Below are 19,144 nucleotides of genomic sequence, written 5' to 3' on the forward strand. Positions count from 1 at the left end.
TAAAAGATATATCGCTTTATTAATATGCATATTTTGCATACTTTAGATTCTGTTAATTAGGAAAACAAAATGAAAAGGATAAAACTGTATTGCAAGAGTAACACCTGAAATGAGATTGTAAACGCAGATGGATTAAGTAGTTGCTTTTCTCAGTTTAAATTTCAAGGAGTGAAAGACAGGACCCAGGCTCAGACAGCAAGGGGTTAACTGAAACTCTAAGAAACAAACACAAAAACCCACGATGGGGAAAAAGCGGAGAAAGCAAAACAAGAAGAACCAAAAACTTCCAGCAAGGGGGACAAAACAAAGAAGGTCCAACTAAGTGTAATCCAAATCATAGATCCACAAAACGAAAGAACACTGTTAACAGGGTAATCCAAGTGGCGTGGCGGGTAGGGCGAACAAACGGTCACGATGACAATACAACCGACACGAGACAAGAAATTCAGGGGGCTTATAAAGGGGAACACTAACGAGGGATGATGACACAGGGAGGGTGACTGGTATCAAACACTAAAGGGAACATTACCGGAAAACAGGGCCAAGGCAAAGACAGGGGGAATGTCAAAACAAACTGCCAAGTGACATGATACTGTCACGACCCTGTCTACAAGACTCAAAAACTCGACAGGATCATGGCATTAAATAAGTAAAACTTTAGCATTTTAGCGGTTGTTACAACGTGTAACTAATAACTCCAATAGTCTGCCAAAAGAGTGACACCTTATTTAGATTCACTAAGGTTTTCTCAACAGCGCATGTGGCATGTCAAGTCAAGTCAGCTTTATTTATATAGCGCTTTTTACAATTTTCATTGTTACAAAGCAGCTGTACAAGAAAACATTGACTATAAGTAAAACATAAAAGGTTATGGAAGTCAAAACACAGGTCAAATATCAGACACACAATAAATTCCTATATGCAGTGTTAATTAAACAAGACTATCAAATTCTAGCAGCCCCCCGGAAATATACTATGAGGTTAAACATAGCTTGAAGCCAAGATGTAAGCAATGTATGTTCCTTACAATAAGAGGGAACTGATCCCTCACAAAAGACGTTACGTGAGAACACAACACATGTGCAAATCAGTATAAATTCCTGCTGTAAAATATTGCTTTCAATGTTTCAACTGTATTTTACAACTTTAATGCTGGTCATCCATTCTAGATCCAATCCTCCCATTCCCTGAACTATTTCAGGCAAAGATCTTGTGATTCCTTAAAAGTTCATTCTAAAGCATACCAAATCATGACCGTGAAGCGATATTTATCTGAATTTCCTTACAAAATCTTGTTGCAACATATCTAGCTTTTTAAAAGTTGTAAAAGTCATACTTTCACAATAGACTGGTAGTTACTGAAAGTGAAGTTACAAAAGGTATATACAACTCAGAGTGTAATAATTTACACCACCTAATACAATGAAGTGAAATAAATGAACGCATCATTAATCCCAAAATGTACCAAGAGAACAGATAATAACAGTAAGACGGATTCATTCATTTAAGTCAGTGGTGTTCTCATTTATATCGTTGAAGGACCACAACTCAAAAGGCACTGGATGTAGTAATCATTTGAATCAGTAGAGGGCAGCATATTACGTTTAATTATCTCAAAAAGAACCGTAAAACAATTTGAAGTCCGCAACTCTTGTCATAATGAACTTTGTCCTAAGACTCAGTCCCCAAAGAAATTTGCCTGGGTACTGCCGTGTATCAAGATGACGTAGATCTTTCTTATACTGCTAAGTTTGAGTTTCTATTCTAATACACCATTAGAGAACACGAAAGCAGTTTGAGTTTAGAGTCCATTTTTTGTAAAGACCATCAAGGGGATTTCATAAAACAGGCGGTCTTTGTCAAACACGTCACATGTCTAGTTTGCATGGAGGGGGCACGGGATGACGGGAGACTCACTCACATGATGTGTTATTCCAAGACTTTACAGTTTTGTATTTTCAACATGGTGGTACATTTTGTTGAACAGCCAGGGAAGGTGAGCAAAACTTTAAACGTCTCAACTACATATTTTGTAACGTAGCCCATAATAGCTGTAATACAAGTTTGTGAGATAGACGACACAAAAAACAGCTTTCAGAACACGAGCGTGTTGTCATAATACAACAAAAAAGTTCTGCAAAACGCACCACAGCGGTACGTTTCAAGTTTCAAACAGCCCATTAAAAGCAATACTGGCGCGTTAGTTAATAACGGTATAATAAAATCGAGATTTTAAATAAATTAAAGATACCTAATAAGAAATTAAACAGCACGAGGTTTTCCAAGAAAATATGCTTTTAGATTATTCTTTCTTTCAATCGAGAGACAGCCCAAAGCAGCAAAATAGCTTTGGTGTGTGTCCCATGGCTGTTATTGTCCTATTACATAACAGTCCTATATAACACTTCTTTCAAGAGTCAAAAATACATTATATAAGTCACGTCCATTACGATACGTTTAATTTTACGTTGTCATCACATGTCCTCCTTGAATGGCCTTAAATATTTTTGTTGCGGGACAAAACGTCGCCCCTCGAAACTCCCAGCTGAATCCCGAGGCTATTCTCGCATTCATCATCTCTCCCTGTGGCTGGAATGGAAATCCAAGGCGGCAGTGACGAGTCCTTTCAACGTCTCTCCCCATCCGTTTCCGGCGGAACAGGGCTCCGCATAATTGGAGTCTCTCGATGTCAGTCAAGAGCAGCTTTGCCACCACCTCTCCCGATTCTCTTCAGCGCTGCACTTGGCGACCATACCGGCCGTCAGGGAAAGAAAATGCCAACGGGATGAAGAGATTGTAGGCCTTGTATGTACAAATTGTAAAATGTCTAATGTTTTTTTCGACGCGTCGATGATCTCCTCGATGACTTCAGCGTTATGACTGCAGTCGAGTCCCTTTCGTGTGTTTTATCCGCTGCTGTATCTAGCCTCGGGAAAATGTACCCGACTGTTCTTGATCTCATTTTTTTCGCAAACAAAAGAAGACACCTGAAAAAACACTAAAAGAGCACGACAGAAGGATCGGTGAGTTTATCTCTCCGTTTGTTGTCAATGCGCATCGACTATTTCGTGCTATCGCGTGTGTTTGTAAGGCTTTTTAGAGTTTTTCCTAGTCGGGCCCCTTCCAATGTTCGAGCCGGTTTAACTAAACCAAGCTGGAGAAATGCACAGACACCTCCAGTCACGTGTAATAAATTCAGCAGGTTTTGAATCATGAATCACATATTAGTTGTGGAGTTGTTATTGTATTTCTTAAAAGGAAAATGTGAATTGTGGTGAGGTCTGCATCGTTTCATTCGATTGAAAATGAAGGCAACCGCTGTTTCTGAATTGGCTTCTGTATCGTTTTAAATCGCACATTATTATTGCAAATGCCTAGACTTATTATCATAAACGTTTTTAAGCATGTAGGTATTAGAGTTTTTTTAATTACGAGTACGATTATAAGGACATGGCTAAAGTAATTTGTTGTTCATTCTTGGTCGAGATTGATTTTTTTATTTGGTGGCATCATATAAAATAGCAGAGGTTTGGGATAGGTAACTGTAAAGGAGGCATGTCTTAAATATATTTTACATTGGAGCTGGTCCTGCAAAGTTCAGTAAGTCAATTATTAACACGATTGGATATCAATAAACTAGAATAGATAATGTTTTCTAACTGAAGTTAGAGCAGAGAATATATGTTTTGAGATGTTGCCATAGCACGTCATTCTATCTATCAGCACATATGTGCATTGATTCGAAGGTTATCGTGTTAAAAATAGAAACCGATATTTGTATAAGAAATCTCTGTGTGCTATTAAGGCGGTTAATATTTTAGTTGGGTATCCAGTGGTGTAACCACAGCTGGACCATAAATCATACAAAGGTGTGTAGTATTCAAAGGTTTATTTTCCCCAAATTGCAGTGTGATATATGCATGAAAATGGTCTATGAGCATTGTCTACTTCTGCTCGGCTTTCTTTCGTCCACACTGCTACAGATAATGTACTGATGGTCATTTTGAAAGCCCATTTGCTTTTAAAATATTATCTTCTTATTCAAGGTATCAGTGCCATTCTACTGACACGCAAGACAGTTAGAAGAGGTTGAGACTGAGAGACTTCATAAACTCCTGTTGGCTTTTTTTCCATGTGCAGAGATTAAGGCCTGCCCATTTTAGTAGTCTTGAGCAGGGCTTAGACATGGCAACAGACATTTCCTAGAAAGCTGCTTCACTACACTTAGTGCATCCGTCAGTCACCTTGGGTTAACCTTTATTTGACCAGTTTACATATTGAGGTGACTCAGTCTGTGGACTTGACTTCGTCACCCAAATATCACATTGCTGATAAAAGAGATATACAAAGATTTGTTCTGCTCCAAATTTTGAGGTTCTGAAAAGCTTGTATGGTAGTACTTTTTGCTTTTTAGAGGCTATCTATTGTCCAGAGAAGTATAGTGTGACTTTGTTAACTATAGATGTTTTACTCCCCTTGGTGTATTTACTCATGTGTTACCAAAATATTCATGATTGTTTTATGCTATTTCTTACATTGTCAAATTCAAGTGTCCGGAATAAGAGCAAATCGGACTGCTTCCTCCCCCGGGCTCTTGGGTGCTAGAGATGTCTGGTGTAGAATTTGGCTGCAGTATCAGGTGAAGAGGGGTGAGACCTAAGGATGAGGGGGGTTTACAGAGGGGGCAGGGCTCACGCTACCAGGAAGCAGAAGCTCTGGGCAACGCTTGTTAGCGTTCTCGGTAGCAGAAACCCAAGCTGAGCAGAGAATAGCATAGTATTTAACGGGCTTGTGTTTAGTGATCTGATGCCAGGGTAAGTCTGCAGATGGTCGTGTGTTGCATGTAGGCAACAGTAGAACAAGGGGAACTGAAGAAAAAATGCAGTGATTGTTTAAAGTAGAAACTTGAGGTGTGGAGTGGTTAACTAACAATAAGGATGAGAGGTTTAAATAGGAAACTAATCAATCTATTTACAAATTACTATGCATTTCATTCATTTATTTTAGTGCTGGGGGGCGATAACAATTCTTAATTGCATGACTTTTCTGTGATAAATCGCATTAAGCGTCAATAATGAAGTTTATAGTGTTGTGCATTTTCATTTTAAAAGGACTGCTATATGAACAAAAGTGCAATATGATTTGGTTTGCAAACACTTTAAACAAATAATGTGCTTTTTAACAACAGTATTTCCTTTACATAGTAGCATTTACAATTTTAACTTAAATCTCAACTTAAACATTAATGTAAAACCAAAGCTATCTGCCACTGCCAGGGTATTAACGTTCTGTCTAGTTTGATATAGAAAAACAGGTATAATTATCATTGATTTTATTGCTTATTTGGGGTGTAACGGTTCAAATTTCTTAAATGTGTATCCATCGAGAAAACATACATTAGCTGAACTATGTCAGTCGGTTTTAGGCATTATAATTATTTACGAACTATATTATAAATGCGTCGTCAGATTTAAGATGAACCGCGTTCCAAGTGCTTGCAGAAAAGTTCGTTTTGTTTCCCAATTGTTAAAGTTCATAAAATGGACTACACTTACATTGGCCCTTGCTAATATGGGAATTTTTACGTGTTTTTGTCTGTTTCAGAATAAGACGACGTGCAAGAGAATGGAGTTTAGTAGTTTGCGCTCTGACTCTCTATGTGCGCATGTTTAAACATGTTTTGTGCATTAACCTCACACTGCATACAACACACGCAACACAATTTGTCATCGTTGCTTTTTTGGAGACAAAATGGAGTAGTTTGTTCCATCAAGCCAGTACCGATCAAAATCCCACCCCTTATGTTACCCATTGTTTGTCTGTACGTTTCAGAGCCAGTGAGCAACGGACTTTCGAAATAAAATAATACTATAAATTATAAACACGTTAACGCATTAATTATTGCAGACAATTATTTGATCGTGCATTTACAAAGTATTTGCCTGAAAAGTAATCTTAGAGGAACAATGTGGGGCTGTTGGGAGGATCTATTGACAAAGATAGAGAGAGGTGAGCGGAGGACTGAGTGTTTGGTTGCAATTGTCAAATTCGGCGCTAGTGGCCGCTATAAATCCCACTCTAGACCTTTGAAGAGTGGATTTTGTAATTTCTCCCATTAAAATGTTTATGTAAAGCTATGAATAGCTGTTAAATAAAATAACGAGTTAATTATTTTAACCAATGTCCTAGATTGTTGGTAGTAGTTCAGAAGGTCTGGTCTTGTGAGTGTTCTTCATATTACTTTCAGCTGAGACTGTTTCTAATACTGTTGCTGTCCAGAATGAACTCTGCTGAACCTCTCATTTATCATCTGGACATCTCTCCTGAACTTTTGCTGTCTGCTGCAATTGGTATTCACCTTAGAACTTAGATGTTTTTACTCTGCGGCTGCATTGTTTAGCTAAAAAAACATGCAATATGATAAACGTTTGTGTCATAATGTTGCTGCAACAATATCTAGGATATAAGACCATAATTGTAATTGTGAAAAGTACTTTTAAAGTAGTCACTGGGTCTCAACTCCAGTCAAAAAAGTCTATTGAATTGTCTTGAATTTAATCATTTTATTTTCCATTTTAATTATTATTCAAGCCAATATACTTAACTGTCAGTTGTTTTTAATCTGGTGATAGTTCTCCCAAAATTTTTAATTCTGATCTCATTTACTCAATTCCAAACCTTAATGACTTTCTTTCTTCCGCGTAAAACAAAAGAAGAAAGTTGGTTTCAGAAGAGCACTGGCCCCCAATGACACAAAACCAATGCAAATTCATTCGCCTGTTAATTATTCAAAATATCTTTTTTTGACAATTTTTATCTTTGGTGTATTTTCACTTTCACTAAGAGTACACAACTGTAATGTAATGTGGATATCACTGTAGGAAACCTGTATTACTGTATTTTTATTCGTAACCCTATATTGAAGATAGAATTAGAAAAACGCAGTCCTTGTATATTATGAATTAAAGCTTTTATTATATATACTGCGTGTGTATGTGTATATATAGTTTTGGTTTAGTGAAGTGTTCTATTTAATGTAAAAATAAAATACATAGGCTGTAGTGCATAGCAGAATCTGAAATGCATCAAGGTGAGCTTTGGCATGATAGGTATGAATTCCGTTTAGTTGAGAAAGGGGCGCTGAAGCTGTCTCAGCCCTATTTTGAGCCAAATATTTAAAAATAGTGTTGTTTGTTTCCTTTTGGGGTGCGGTATTGTCTCTTAACCACACAAGGGAGGCCATAGCCAATCCGGCCTCGTCTGTGTCCCATGTGAAAGAAAGCATTATGGATGGAAACATTAAAGAAGTACAGCCGGATACATTACAGCATGTATGCATTATAGGTTATTGCCTAGTTTACGGTTGCATAGCGTCGTTGCCAAGTTGGCCATAGTGTAGAGAGCACATGCCTTGCAACACACACTTATCATTCTTTCACATAAAACCCCTCAGGTCAGAACATCGAACTAGGTGGAAGGATGTTCTCTAGTTCTGACAACGGGTTTTTAAGACTGAGCTATACTTTGTTTTCTGCGTGCCGTGATGTCTTGTGTTCAGCTGTGCAATGGGGCGTTCATCATGCAAAGTATACCCCAGTAGAGCTGCACGATATGAGGAAAAGCTGCGATAACATTGTGATGAGGATATGACTTGCGAACCTAAACATTGAATAGCCTATTCCCACTGAATAAAGAAATCAAATAGATAATTTTTGACATGCGTTTATTGAACAAATTACACATAAATGATGCGTGTTTCCTCTTGAAGTTGCCACCACTGTTCGGCATGTTTTACACAGTACCTGTGTTTGTAACGCGTCATCTCTCCTAAATCCAAAATAATTCCTTATAGCTGAAGTGCTGTTGTTTTTCACCACAAGGTCTTCGTCAGCCACCACATTTACCTCACTCTTCTCTCCTTCCTCCGCCATCGTATAACGGCACACGGTCAACTAAATTGACAGACACCTCACAAATCAATCTGAGCGTAGCTACCACTTCCTGGGGCTTCACCTGATTAGCCAAATAGCATGAACGCGCCAACCATGTCTTCAGGGCTAAACGTGATAGGTCAAACGTTTATTACATGCGCTTAGGGCATATAATAAACTGTTTTCCTTTATTCATCGTGTCAGGCTGTCTGTTGCGATGTGTTCATATCGCGATGAGGATGAAAATTCTATTGTATCGTTCAGCCCTATACCCCAGTATACTCCTTTTGCAGACAGAGCACTGCAAAGTTAATGTCTATTCATTCACTACAGTTTGCCTCCCAATCTGGCTTGCCAAAGATTACATGATGTCAATTTACCAGTGTTCTTCTCAATTCAGTAGTGCTAACATTGCGCAAAACATGTTGCGTGATCAATCTTGTTTCAATATGTATGCAACTTTAGATTGAGAAAATGTGAATAAAAGTGAAATAAGTGAATAATTAGTGAAAAAACAAGCGACGCTCGAGTTAATATGCACACAGAATGCATCCTTATGAACCCAGTGACCCCTTTTCATGTGCACTCCTGACTGCACTACAACACATTTTACAAAAGTTTTTGTGCAGTGCAAGTTTAGTTTGAAGCGAAGTAAGGTCCCTGAGTTTGAGGGAAATGTCAGACTTGTTGGCATCTATGCACATTGTAGCCATAACCTTATTGCCTGATCTGAGCTTTGATTTATGGCTATTCTTGTTTTCAGACTGACTTTTAAAATGGGCAGAGTGGTAGAGAGTACAATGAATGGAAAAGGGTGTAGAGACTGCTGACAAAAGTCAGCTGAAAGTGAACTTTTTTTGCACTATGTTGCCATACTAGCAATAGGGAAGATGGTAGGATTCGATTAATTTAGAGCTTAAATTTTTGTTTTATTTAGCGGTGCTTTAAAGTTGCTGAGTGTAATTTGGAGGATCTGTTGACTGGGATTCAATATTGTATAAATAACTTTGTCTGCAGAGATGTATAAAGACCTTACATAATAAAGTGTTATGACCTTAGAATGAGCCATCTCCTTTAGCAAAGAAGCAAAACTTGATGAGATCTTTGCCCTGTGTCAGCCGACAAAGTGCATCGAAAGGGAGGGGTGGAGTGGAGTGAAATGAGTGGTTGGTTGCAATTTGCAACCTCACCACTAGATGCCACTTAATTCCATACATTGGACCTTTAAAGTTGATTAATTTAAGGACATGTTTTATAATACTCACTCAATGTGTCTGTGTACTTTTTTAACAACTTATTCTGGCAACCCACAAGCTGTGCAGTTTTGAAAACCTTTGCTACACCAGTGTTCTTTTAAAACATTGTGCATCATAGGTTGTTACTGAGGCTAATTTGTTGTTACATGCAGGTCATCTGATGGCTACAGAATAAAGATCACACAAGTAAGACAGTTTCTTGACACTGAACATGGTGACATTTTGGTTCATATATTCTGAGAAAGAAAAAGGGGTGAGATCTTATTTGTGTAATTATCTAGACTTCCTTTTTTAATGCAGTTTGTTTCTCATCCAGTTGTATGGAAAGGAAACATAAACAGCACTTGACATCCATTTGATGTCACGTTTACAAAACTAACCCTTATCTTTGGAGACCACACAGTTTTTGACTAATCTGATAGAAGCAAGTAAAGCTGATATTAAAGGGATAGTTCACCTAAAAATACAGTCTGTCATCATTTATTCAACCACATTTCATGCAAAACTTGTAAATTACTCTCCTGTGAATTTAAATATATATTTTGAGAAATGTCCATACAATGGGCTCAACGGGCTACCAACATTCTTCAAAATATATATTTTTTTTGTTCTGCAAAAGAAAGTCGCAGGTTTGGAATGACAAAATTAAAGACTTTTACTTGGGGTGAACTATCCCTTAAAGCAGGGGTTTCCAAACGTTTCAGCCCAAGACACCCCAAAATAAGTGCCAGTGACTTGAGACCTCCACTGTCCTCTGAGGTGGTTAAAGTATACAAACGTTTAAAATATCCTAAACTTAAATCCTGATAAATAATTAGTTCACATTTTGGGATGTTGAATATTGTAAATTGACTTGCTGCACCTAACCTAATGCGAATGCTGATGTGACGTAATCAAAAAAGGGGTAATGATCGAGGGGAAGTCAATTCGAAAGGCTGGTGTCTTTTTGTTTGCATGGTTTTATTTTTGACTTCACTAATATACTAATATTTTGTTTCACTTATTGATAAAATACGCTGTTTCTAATAATAAAGAAATATTTTTCGGAATCATCTTGCCAACCCCCCTATGGGAACCCCTGCATTAAAGCAACCAGGCTAAAATGACTAGCTTCTTTCTGTTTCCTGTCTGTGATTGATATCGGCCTCACAAGGCATTAACTAGTCCATCTCAAATGTTTAGATGGTTCACACGACACCCAGCAACCTCTAACAATGTGACACTTATCCTTTTCCTCTGTAACATCTCAGAGAAGGTGAATAATGCACTGTAGCTTATCCCAGCACTTGACCTAAATTCTGTTGTTCCTTCTACCAGGAGACTTGATCAACTGTCATTAAATTATTTAAAGTGAAATATGTCACAACAGTAGCCTGAAAGAGAGGAAATTCGCCATAAATAAAAGTCTTTGTTTTTGATTGTGTGCAAATTGGTCCAGTGACTGTTTAAATAACAGCCAGAACTAAGACACTTCACTGTGGTTTTCTGTTGAAGGATTATGTTTGAGCTTAACTACTTGCTTGACATGATATTTTGTAGAAAGTTCATCCCTGGTAAATATGGGTTAGGCAGAGAAAATGTGCTCGATAAAGCAGCTAGTTAGTCCGGGCACAAGCAGTTCTTGAGCCCATGCAAGGGGTAACTCCGTATTCTGCTGATTCGCGTTTGGACTGTTCTGACAGTTCACAGCCAAGGGAACACGGAGGTGTTAAAAATGAAATGAATATGTGACATTTTGAGTAATAACTAATGGCTGAATTAAGCCAAACCAAACACAAACTCATGCTCAAGTCCTGGAAGTGCAAAATCTTGAATTTATTGAAAGTTGTTCCTGTTTAAACCAAATCAAAAGTTCACAAAACTAAAATGAAATGGCTGCAAAGTCTTTAGAAAAGTTTGCATTTGCTAATAGTAAAGCTGTTTAGTGCTCCTCTATGACTGGCCAGACCGGCATTGTAACAGGTTGACTGGGAGCTGTTCCACAAGTTCATTTTTAGCCCTAGCCTTGAGTCTCAGGGAGTCTGCCTGGCAACACTTTAATCGCTAAAGCCCTGTTTACACCTGGTATTAAAATCCGATTTGGGCAATGTGATCACAAGGGGCGGGCCAAGAATTGTTGCTTGCAAATTCATCAAGCACCTTTATTAGATGAACCTTCATTGTGTGAGCTTCTCATGATCTTTCACTTCATGTTGATATAAAACATAATGAAGGTTCTCTATTAGGTCCATGTTTATAAACGCATGGCGCTTGCAACGCCAAGGTCATGGGTTAGATCTCCGGGTATTGCACATATTCAGAAACAAATGTATAATTGAATGCAATGTATTTCGCTTCCGATAAAATCGTCTGCCAAATGCATAAATGTAAATGTATATCAGCCAATTTTTCAGGTCACTTGCATTTCTGACTCTTATATAAAAGCATTTTTAATGACTTTAAATCACACTTTAAAAGAGGATGTCCTTTGTTTTCCAGGTCCAGTTGCCCCCACCTAATGGAGAAAGTTGGCAAGGTGTGGAGCAACCTGAAGAGGGGATGTCAATCTCTGCTTCACCCAGAAGGTGTATCCCATGTTGAAACAGCACAACAGCTTGAATCCCAGACAGACACGGTATGCCAGAGTGTGGACAGGTCTCAGGAAGAAAACATGTTGGAGGCAGCTAGTCCCTCTAGCAGTGTGGCAGCACTCCCACTAGTGGCATGGAGGACCAGTGGAGGTGTGTCACGACGGGGCCATAACTGTGTAGCAGATGTTCCCCATATATTAGAGATCACAGTTGAGCAGGACACTGAAGATACTTGTGCTCCGCTGGGAGCTCGCAGGGATTCGTATTCACGTCATGCACCTTGGAGTGGAAAGAAGAGACACTCGTGCTCCACAAAGGCTCAGAGTTCTCTGGAGACCATGGAACGGCGATCAGGCCGCTCTCGCCGTAGGAACTTGACTGGTAGTAGCTGGGAGGACATCGAACCAGGGACAATACGTTCACTGCGTCAACAGATCCATGATACTTTGGGTCTGTGCCTCCCGTTTCGCTCATTCTCTCGAAGCAACCACCTTCCACAACCCAAACGAAAAATCCAAATTACAGAGCTGATGCTGGAGACGTGCCCCTTCGCACCGGGATCAGACCTGGCTCGAAAATGGCATCTTATAAAACAGCACACAACACCGGTCACCGTGATGCAGGTGGATCCATCATCTGACGCCTGCGGTGCTACCTGCGCATCGCCAGAGGATGAGGAGGAACGCTTGCGAGAAAGAAGGCGTCTCAGCATTGAGGAGGGTGTGGACCCACCTCCTGATGCCCAGATCCACACTGTGGATGCCATCCCAGCCCCCTTAGCTTCTCTTTATAAGCTGGGACCCAAGCTGCCACCTGGAATGGGTGAGTCCTTATGTGGAGGGGCAACTGCAGTTAACTGTGACTCTGAGGACGATGACACCACTACACTTTGTTTGCAAGCTCGCAGGCCAAAGCAGCGTCACTCTTCGGCGGAAAGCCATCTGGGCGGCAAGCAGCCGGGTCCTTGGAAAGTACACACCCAGATCGACTTCATCCATTGCCTGGTTCCAGATCAGCAGCAGATCACGGCACTGCCCTGCTACTGGGGTGTGATGGACCGATATGAGGCCGAAGCGCTACTGGACGGTCGGCCTGAGGGCACCTTTCTGCTTCGTGACTCTGCACAAGATGACTACCTTTTCTCCGTTAGCTTCCGCCGCTATGGCCGGTCTCTACATGCACGCATCGAACAATGGAACCACAACTTCAGCTTCGATGCACACGACCCTTGCGTATTTCACGCCGCCACCGTCACAGCACTATTGGAGCACTACAAGGACCCTAGCGCTTGCATGTTCTTTGAGCCACTGCTCACAGTGCCTTTGAATCGGACCTTCCCTTTCGCGCTTCAAAGCTTGGCACGAGCCGCCATTTGCCACAGGATCACCTATGACGGCATTGGGGCTCTGTCACTGCCCCCTGCCCTTCAGGACTACCTCAGGGAGTATCACTATAAGCAGAGGGTGCGTGTACGCTGGCTTGAGAGGGAGCCAATCAAGGCCAAGTGAGGCGGACACCTCAAGTCTAACAGGAATAGTCTATTCAGCACTTTGCAGGGGTGGAGGAATTACACGGTTTTTGGGAGGGGACGGGCTTCGATGTTTGGGGAAGTTGGGACCTGAAATTGAACACTATGTTTAAGCTTTTCAATTTTTTTATCACTCTAAACTAACTAAACAATACATATACAGGTTAAAGTGGCTCTCCAGTGTGCACATTTCACTACAGCTTTTGGACTAGACTGAAGAAGCAGAGATCTTAGTTTTGTTTTACCTTCTCCCTTAGTTCTCAAAGGCTTGTTTAAAATGGGGCGGCACTTCTACAGAATACTTTCGTGCCACTCTTTCATTGCTTGGCTGTGTGGTAACCTCACCACATACTGTCCCCTTAATTCTCTTGTAATATTGCTGGCTAAATTTGAGGGGGAGGGGAAACGGAAGGGTAATCTTCAAATATTTTTCCACTTTCTTTCATCATCCTTAGATTTCATGGTGCTGTCAGTAGTTCCCATGGTAACATTCTGCGCTCATTCCATGGCTAAAGGCGGCGGCAGTCTGTAGCAGGAAATAAAAAAAGAGATCCAATGAAAGATAGATTGGATCTTTGTGTCCAGATGGCTATCAAAAGGGAGTGCAGTAGAGAAAAGGTTTCTCTTTCATTCGGCTTCCTTTACACGTCCAGGAAGTGACAAGGATGATGATGATGCGCCTAACATCACGTGACATCAGAGCACTTGGATTAAAAAAAATTACTCACTGGATGCATTCTGTTGCTTACAACAAGTTTTTCTAAATGTTAATTCCAACCACTAATTGCACAGGGGGGTGACTAATTCTATAGAGTCGTGTTTTTGTATTGTTGTGAATGGTCTGTCAGTGCCCTGAAAGTTGGGCACTGGTGAAGAGCACTTTAACTTTAGCTGTGCTTGTGTTAGTGGGAGCAGCAAAGGGCAATACATGAACTTGCTACACTGGGACCATTGTTGTTAGTTATGAACACCCTTTTTGTAGGAAAACACTCACTTTGTCTAACCCACATTGTTATGTTGAGAACAGAGAATGTTATGAGATGACCCATCAGTGTCATAGAATCAGGATCAGGAGGGCTTGTTGTCACGGCCTTAATGATAATGAGTAAATTTAAGTACAATACGCTTATTCTTTTCACACTTTTTCCCAAAGTGGCTTACGAAGGAGGTAGGGAGGTTCAGGATTTACCTAGAAAAATCTTAATAATTACATCAAAGGCCTCTATAGCCAAACCAGCTTCTTGATCGAGAATACAGAATAAGTCAGAGCCAGCGTTTCAAAAATCTTGAAATAAATTCAAAATATATAGAAATGTGTTTTTGATTCAAATAAGAAAGAGGAAAAACCCTATGAATATTGTTTTACCAATGCTGGTTCAGTCCCAACAACCATACACCTACATCAACAGAAATCCAATGACTTAAAGAGTTAGCTCACCCCAAAATTTAAATTCTTACTTATTTAGACACCCCTATTAAACCTGGTGGCCAAACAACATTGTATTTTGTTGATTTCCATTGCATGGACACAAAATTACTGAAACATTTCTCAAAATATCATCTTTTGTGTTCCACAGAAGAAAGATTCACATACAGGACTTGAACACATGAGAGTAAATAAATTATCATTTTCATTTTTGGGTGAACTGTCGCTTTAAGCAATGTGCCTTCATGCATCTAAACCTTTTAGCTTATCCACTTAGCACACCATATGTGTTTCCAGTTGAAAAGACATCATCTTAGTCCAATGCCTACCTGCACCAAACACCAAACCAAACATCTTCTTTATGGGCATGGTATATGATGCATTGATGGTTCTACTAAGCCTATGGCTGTTTAATCTCAAACATTGTTGACTTGTTTTCATTTGATGAAATGATCATGTAGAACTGCCAAATGCTAACGTTAGGCTAAGCTCAGGCACGCAACACAAACAGCACAGTGCTGTAGGTTTCACTGTCCTCGTCCTCCCTGTCTTGAACCGTTTGAGATTTCTGTTGACCAGAAAAGTTTAGCATCATTTGCTCCTCCCAGACTGCAGTAATTTATCCCGATGCATTTAAAATCGTCTTCCTGCACATTATCCCATCTAGTCTTTTGTTTTCTTTTCCACCAGAGAGGATGTCAGGGTCTCCTTGGGTACATTCACTTGAAATTAGTGCAATTTAGAGGCTCGGCTGGGAAGGTGACAGTGAAGCAAGTTCCTGGCATCAGATGCTTTTAAATCTGAAGGGGTCAGATGTCCTGTAAGGTGTGTCATGCTTGTCTTGGCCCCGGACACTCCTCAGTGCACTAATCCATTAAACTTGATGTGTACCTCGAACTTGGTCAGATGAGGATGGAGAAGATCTTTGAGTCGTCTTCTCTAGTTTCCCTAGTTTTAAATAATAGTCTAATATATATATATATATATATCAACCCTCTCTCTCTCTCTCTCTATATATATATATATATATATGATACAGATTTACAAATTTAATATTTTTCATATTAGAAAAAAATGCAATAATGTTCTTGGGCTTAGTTGTGAAAAACATATATGTGAAAGATATCTGAGGTCTCCTTTGCAATTCTCATGGGAGTGTCATTCACATTATAATATATAGGATCTGGTGCAATGTGTCAATGTGTTTGAGAGAAACTATGAAATAATGTGACCAAAGGTTCTAGTTTTTATTGTCACAGAGGGAGAGAATGAATAAACATTTTATTGCGTTCCAAAAACGTTTTGGTCAAAAATGTTTAGAAACCAAGCATTTCAAAAGAATAAGGGTCTACTTTAAGACCTAAAAGGTGCTAATTGGCTCACACTCTTTTTTCATTGGATTTTAAAAGTGCCTTTTCTTAATACTACATTAAACTCTCTTTAAACAATCCAGCTCTAGTGGAACCCAATCTAGTAAAGCAATGTTGTTGTAGAAAATTAAACAAAAATGAGTGTACACAACACTTTAAATACCCAATATTTAGATATCTAAATTAATGAGACCATATTTATTTTAGCTCTTTACAGAACAATACAGTTAAATGTATCGAATGTATAAACCATTGGGTGTAAGATGGACCCCAATAAGTGCACAGTAAGAGACAATGTGCATGGATGGAAGCTATGTTACAGATTATAAAGAAGTACTAGAAATACTAAAGCTTTAGATTGGCAGTATGTGGCCTCAAATTATGTATGGCTGTCAATAGTCTTTATAGAGTAGATGGAATTTATTTCATTTCATTCAAGGCATTCTCCTAGGATGGAACAATACCATGTCAAAAATATAAGAGAATATTGAAAGCCCTTTTTGTGCACATTTTCAACGAGAACAATGTTTTCTGTTCAATGTTTTTTGTTGCGTTTCTATACACAAATCATATGGATGTGGTGATGAAAACAAAAGTCAATTGGCTTTCTAAGTTTGATTACAGATTGAGAAAATAAGTCTCTTACATAAAGCATCAAGATTCAGTCACTTTAAGGCTCTATATTATGCACATTTGTTTTAGATTAAGGGGCTGAAGGTGTGGGCTAGGACTGGGTGTCATGGTCATCCTACTTGACAATGATTTGACTAAAGATGATTCTTGCGCCACCCATGACCTGCCTCTGTTTTTCTGATTGGACCCTTGGGACAAAGCTCTCAAAACACTTTCTGCATCTTGCACCATGGGTTCTCTGGAGTGACGTGGATATCACTGTCTCTGGCCATCTTATATGTATTTCATTTTTTACATTTTGTTTTATTTTTTACACTGTCCAAGGTTTGTACTGTCCAATGTAATTATTGGCACCTCTCTTGCCCTCTCTGTTATCCTATCCTTTCTTCATTCTCTATTATGTACAGTTATTGGTCCCTACCCCAGGCTGTTACTGAGTTGTTCTGTTGTATTATTTTGTTTGACTGTGGGTTGCAGTTTGCTGTTTTTGGGGGACAGAGGGTCGTGGCTCTGCATGCCCCTCTTTCACCAGTAGCTGTCACTCTTGGTGCTCTTGGCTAATGCTTCATTGTCTTAATATTCAAAAATAAAAGTGTTGTATGTGTATCTTCTTGTCTATGTTCAGATTCTGATTTACAGAATGTTCTGTTACAAACATTAGTCAAAGTGTATTTTGTGTTCTGCAGAAGAAAGAAAGTCATACAAGTTTGATATGATGAGAGGGTGAGTAAATGATGACAGAGGTTTGTTTTAAAAAGTCATACTTTCAATTGTGCTCCATGAGATGTTATGCGCTACCATTTTGCAATACGTAAACAATTAGTCCAGATTTGCACTACCAGTTTAGTTTTTTTAGTTGATCTTTTTTTATTTCACACAGGGTTTGAAGATGTTTGTTTAACATTGATTCCATTTTAAATGTTCTGCTGTCGTATTTTATTCTCACATAATCAAATCTGAAACAGGAAGTGCATATTTAACAATTTTCCCTGGACAACAAAACCCATGTGATGGGTCAATGTTTTACAATTATCTGGAAGCTGACTAATTAAGATTTCTTTTGACATATGGGTTGTTAGGATAGGACAATATTTTGCGAAGATACAATTGTGTGAAACTCAGGAATCTGAGAGTGCAAAAAAATATTGAGAAAAATGCCTTTCAGTGGCACTGTAGCCGGCCCTCCACTCACAAAAATAGTTTTGGTATATTTAAGGTAGGAAATGTATAACGTTTCTTTATGGTACATGATCTTTACTTAATATCCTAATGATCCTTGGCATAAAAGAAAAAATTATAATTTTGACCCATACAATGTATTTTTGACTTACTAACTAACATTTTCTTAAAAATGGTTTTGTGAACCAGGGTCACCTATAATAGGATATTTTCAGGAATGTACTAGTTACTCAGTAATTTAAAGCTGAGAAGACCAGGATACACAAATTAATTGTGACCAAAAATGTCCCTGTGACCGCATTGTTTAACAATGATCAGTCTAGCCTATGTTAAGCTTATAGCATTTTGCACACAATTGCGTCAAAGTATTTACATTCTCCTGTTCGGGACTCTTCAGAAGACTCAAGCCCATTTCTAAAAGAGAGGTAACTTATACTAGTAGCTATAGTCCGTAGCTAGTATCTTACTCCGTGAACCTAACCTGGTCGGGAGCAGGTTTTCTTTGGTAAACCCAGAGTTTCTTTCGATCTCCTCCCCCTTTTTAAAGTGCAAGTGGCTCATTAAGTACCTCATTAATGGATTCATGCATTTAATAGTCATTCATGGAATACGTTTTGATCACACAGAGACCATCTCAGTGACTAAAATGTCATATGTGCTCTCGGATGCTGTATGTGAAGAGGCTGCATTATTCATAGGGATGTACATTGGGATGACCCAAGTGGAATTTTGTCATTTCCCTGTGCATTTTTATTAAAACTGAACCTTTTTTCTTAACAGAGAAATATATATATCAAAACACATCATAAAACCTTACATCAGCCATCATGGCCGAGTATTACATCAGAGCGTATTCTTTCCCATACATTTTCTCACAAATTGGAGTTTTCTATAGAGGATGAGAAATTACTTAATAAAGTGTGTAAATAACGTACATGTATAAATAAATGAATAAATGCACAAATGAAGCAATAAAGGAAATAAACTCCAAGCAGGGTTCAAACCGCTGATCAGTCTGATTTTGACAATAGAATCTGACATCCTAACAAGTGTCCTATACAGCCTGACCTCTCACACTCATCACTAGAGCACAGATGAGGGAATGAGAACATAAAATTATTTTATTATTTATATTTTATTTCTGTTTCATAATTCTGTTTCTTTATTTTTATTTCTGTTTCATAATTTTCATTTAATTGTTCATTGGTAGATTTGTCTATCTATTAATAAAAAATTTACATTTTCAGCACA

At 38.9% G+C, this 19,144-nt stretch overlaps 1 protein-coding gene across 3 annotated transcripts; it reads left to right on the forward strand.

Annotated features, from left to right (window-relative positions):
* The first annotated feature begins 737 nt into the window (after positions 1-737).
* On the forward strand, positions 738-17,313 carry socs5a (suppressor of cytokine signaling 5a). 3 transcript variants are annotated; one of them, XM_079477261.1, is made up of 2 exons: positions 738-3,023; positions 11,666-17,313. In XM_079477261.1, exon 2 carries the CDS (start codon positions 11,685-11,687, stop codon positions 13,263-13,265), a length of 1,581 nt encoding a protein of 526 aa, XP_079333387.1. In that variant the 5' UTR covers positions 738-3,023; positions 11,666-11,684; the 3' UTR covers positions 13,266-17,313. The 3 variants fall into 3 exon arrangements, with proteins under 3 accessions (XP_079333387.1, XP_079333388.1, XP_079333389.1); XM_079477262.1 differs by having other exon boundaries at positions 738-2,805; XM_079477263.1 differs by having other exon boundaries at positions 1,802-1,996.
* The last annotated feature ends 1,831 nt before the right edge of the window (positions 17,314-19,144 follow it).

Source organism: Barbatula barbatula (genome assembly GCF_947034865.1).
Source record: "Barbatula barbatula genome assembly, chromosome: 16".
Lineage (NCBI taxonomy): Eukaryota > Metazoa > Chordata > Actinopteri > Cypriniformes > Nemacheilidae > Barbatula > Barbatula barbatula.

What these genes read in the sequence shown, in the direction of transcription:
- socs5a (XM_079477261.1), top strand. Translation starts at nt 11,685, where the DNA reads ATGGAGAAAGTTGGCAAGGTGTGGAGCAACCTGAAGAGGGGATGTCAA.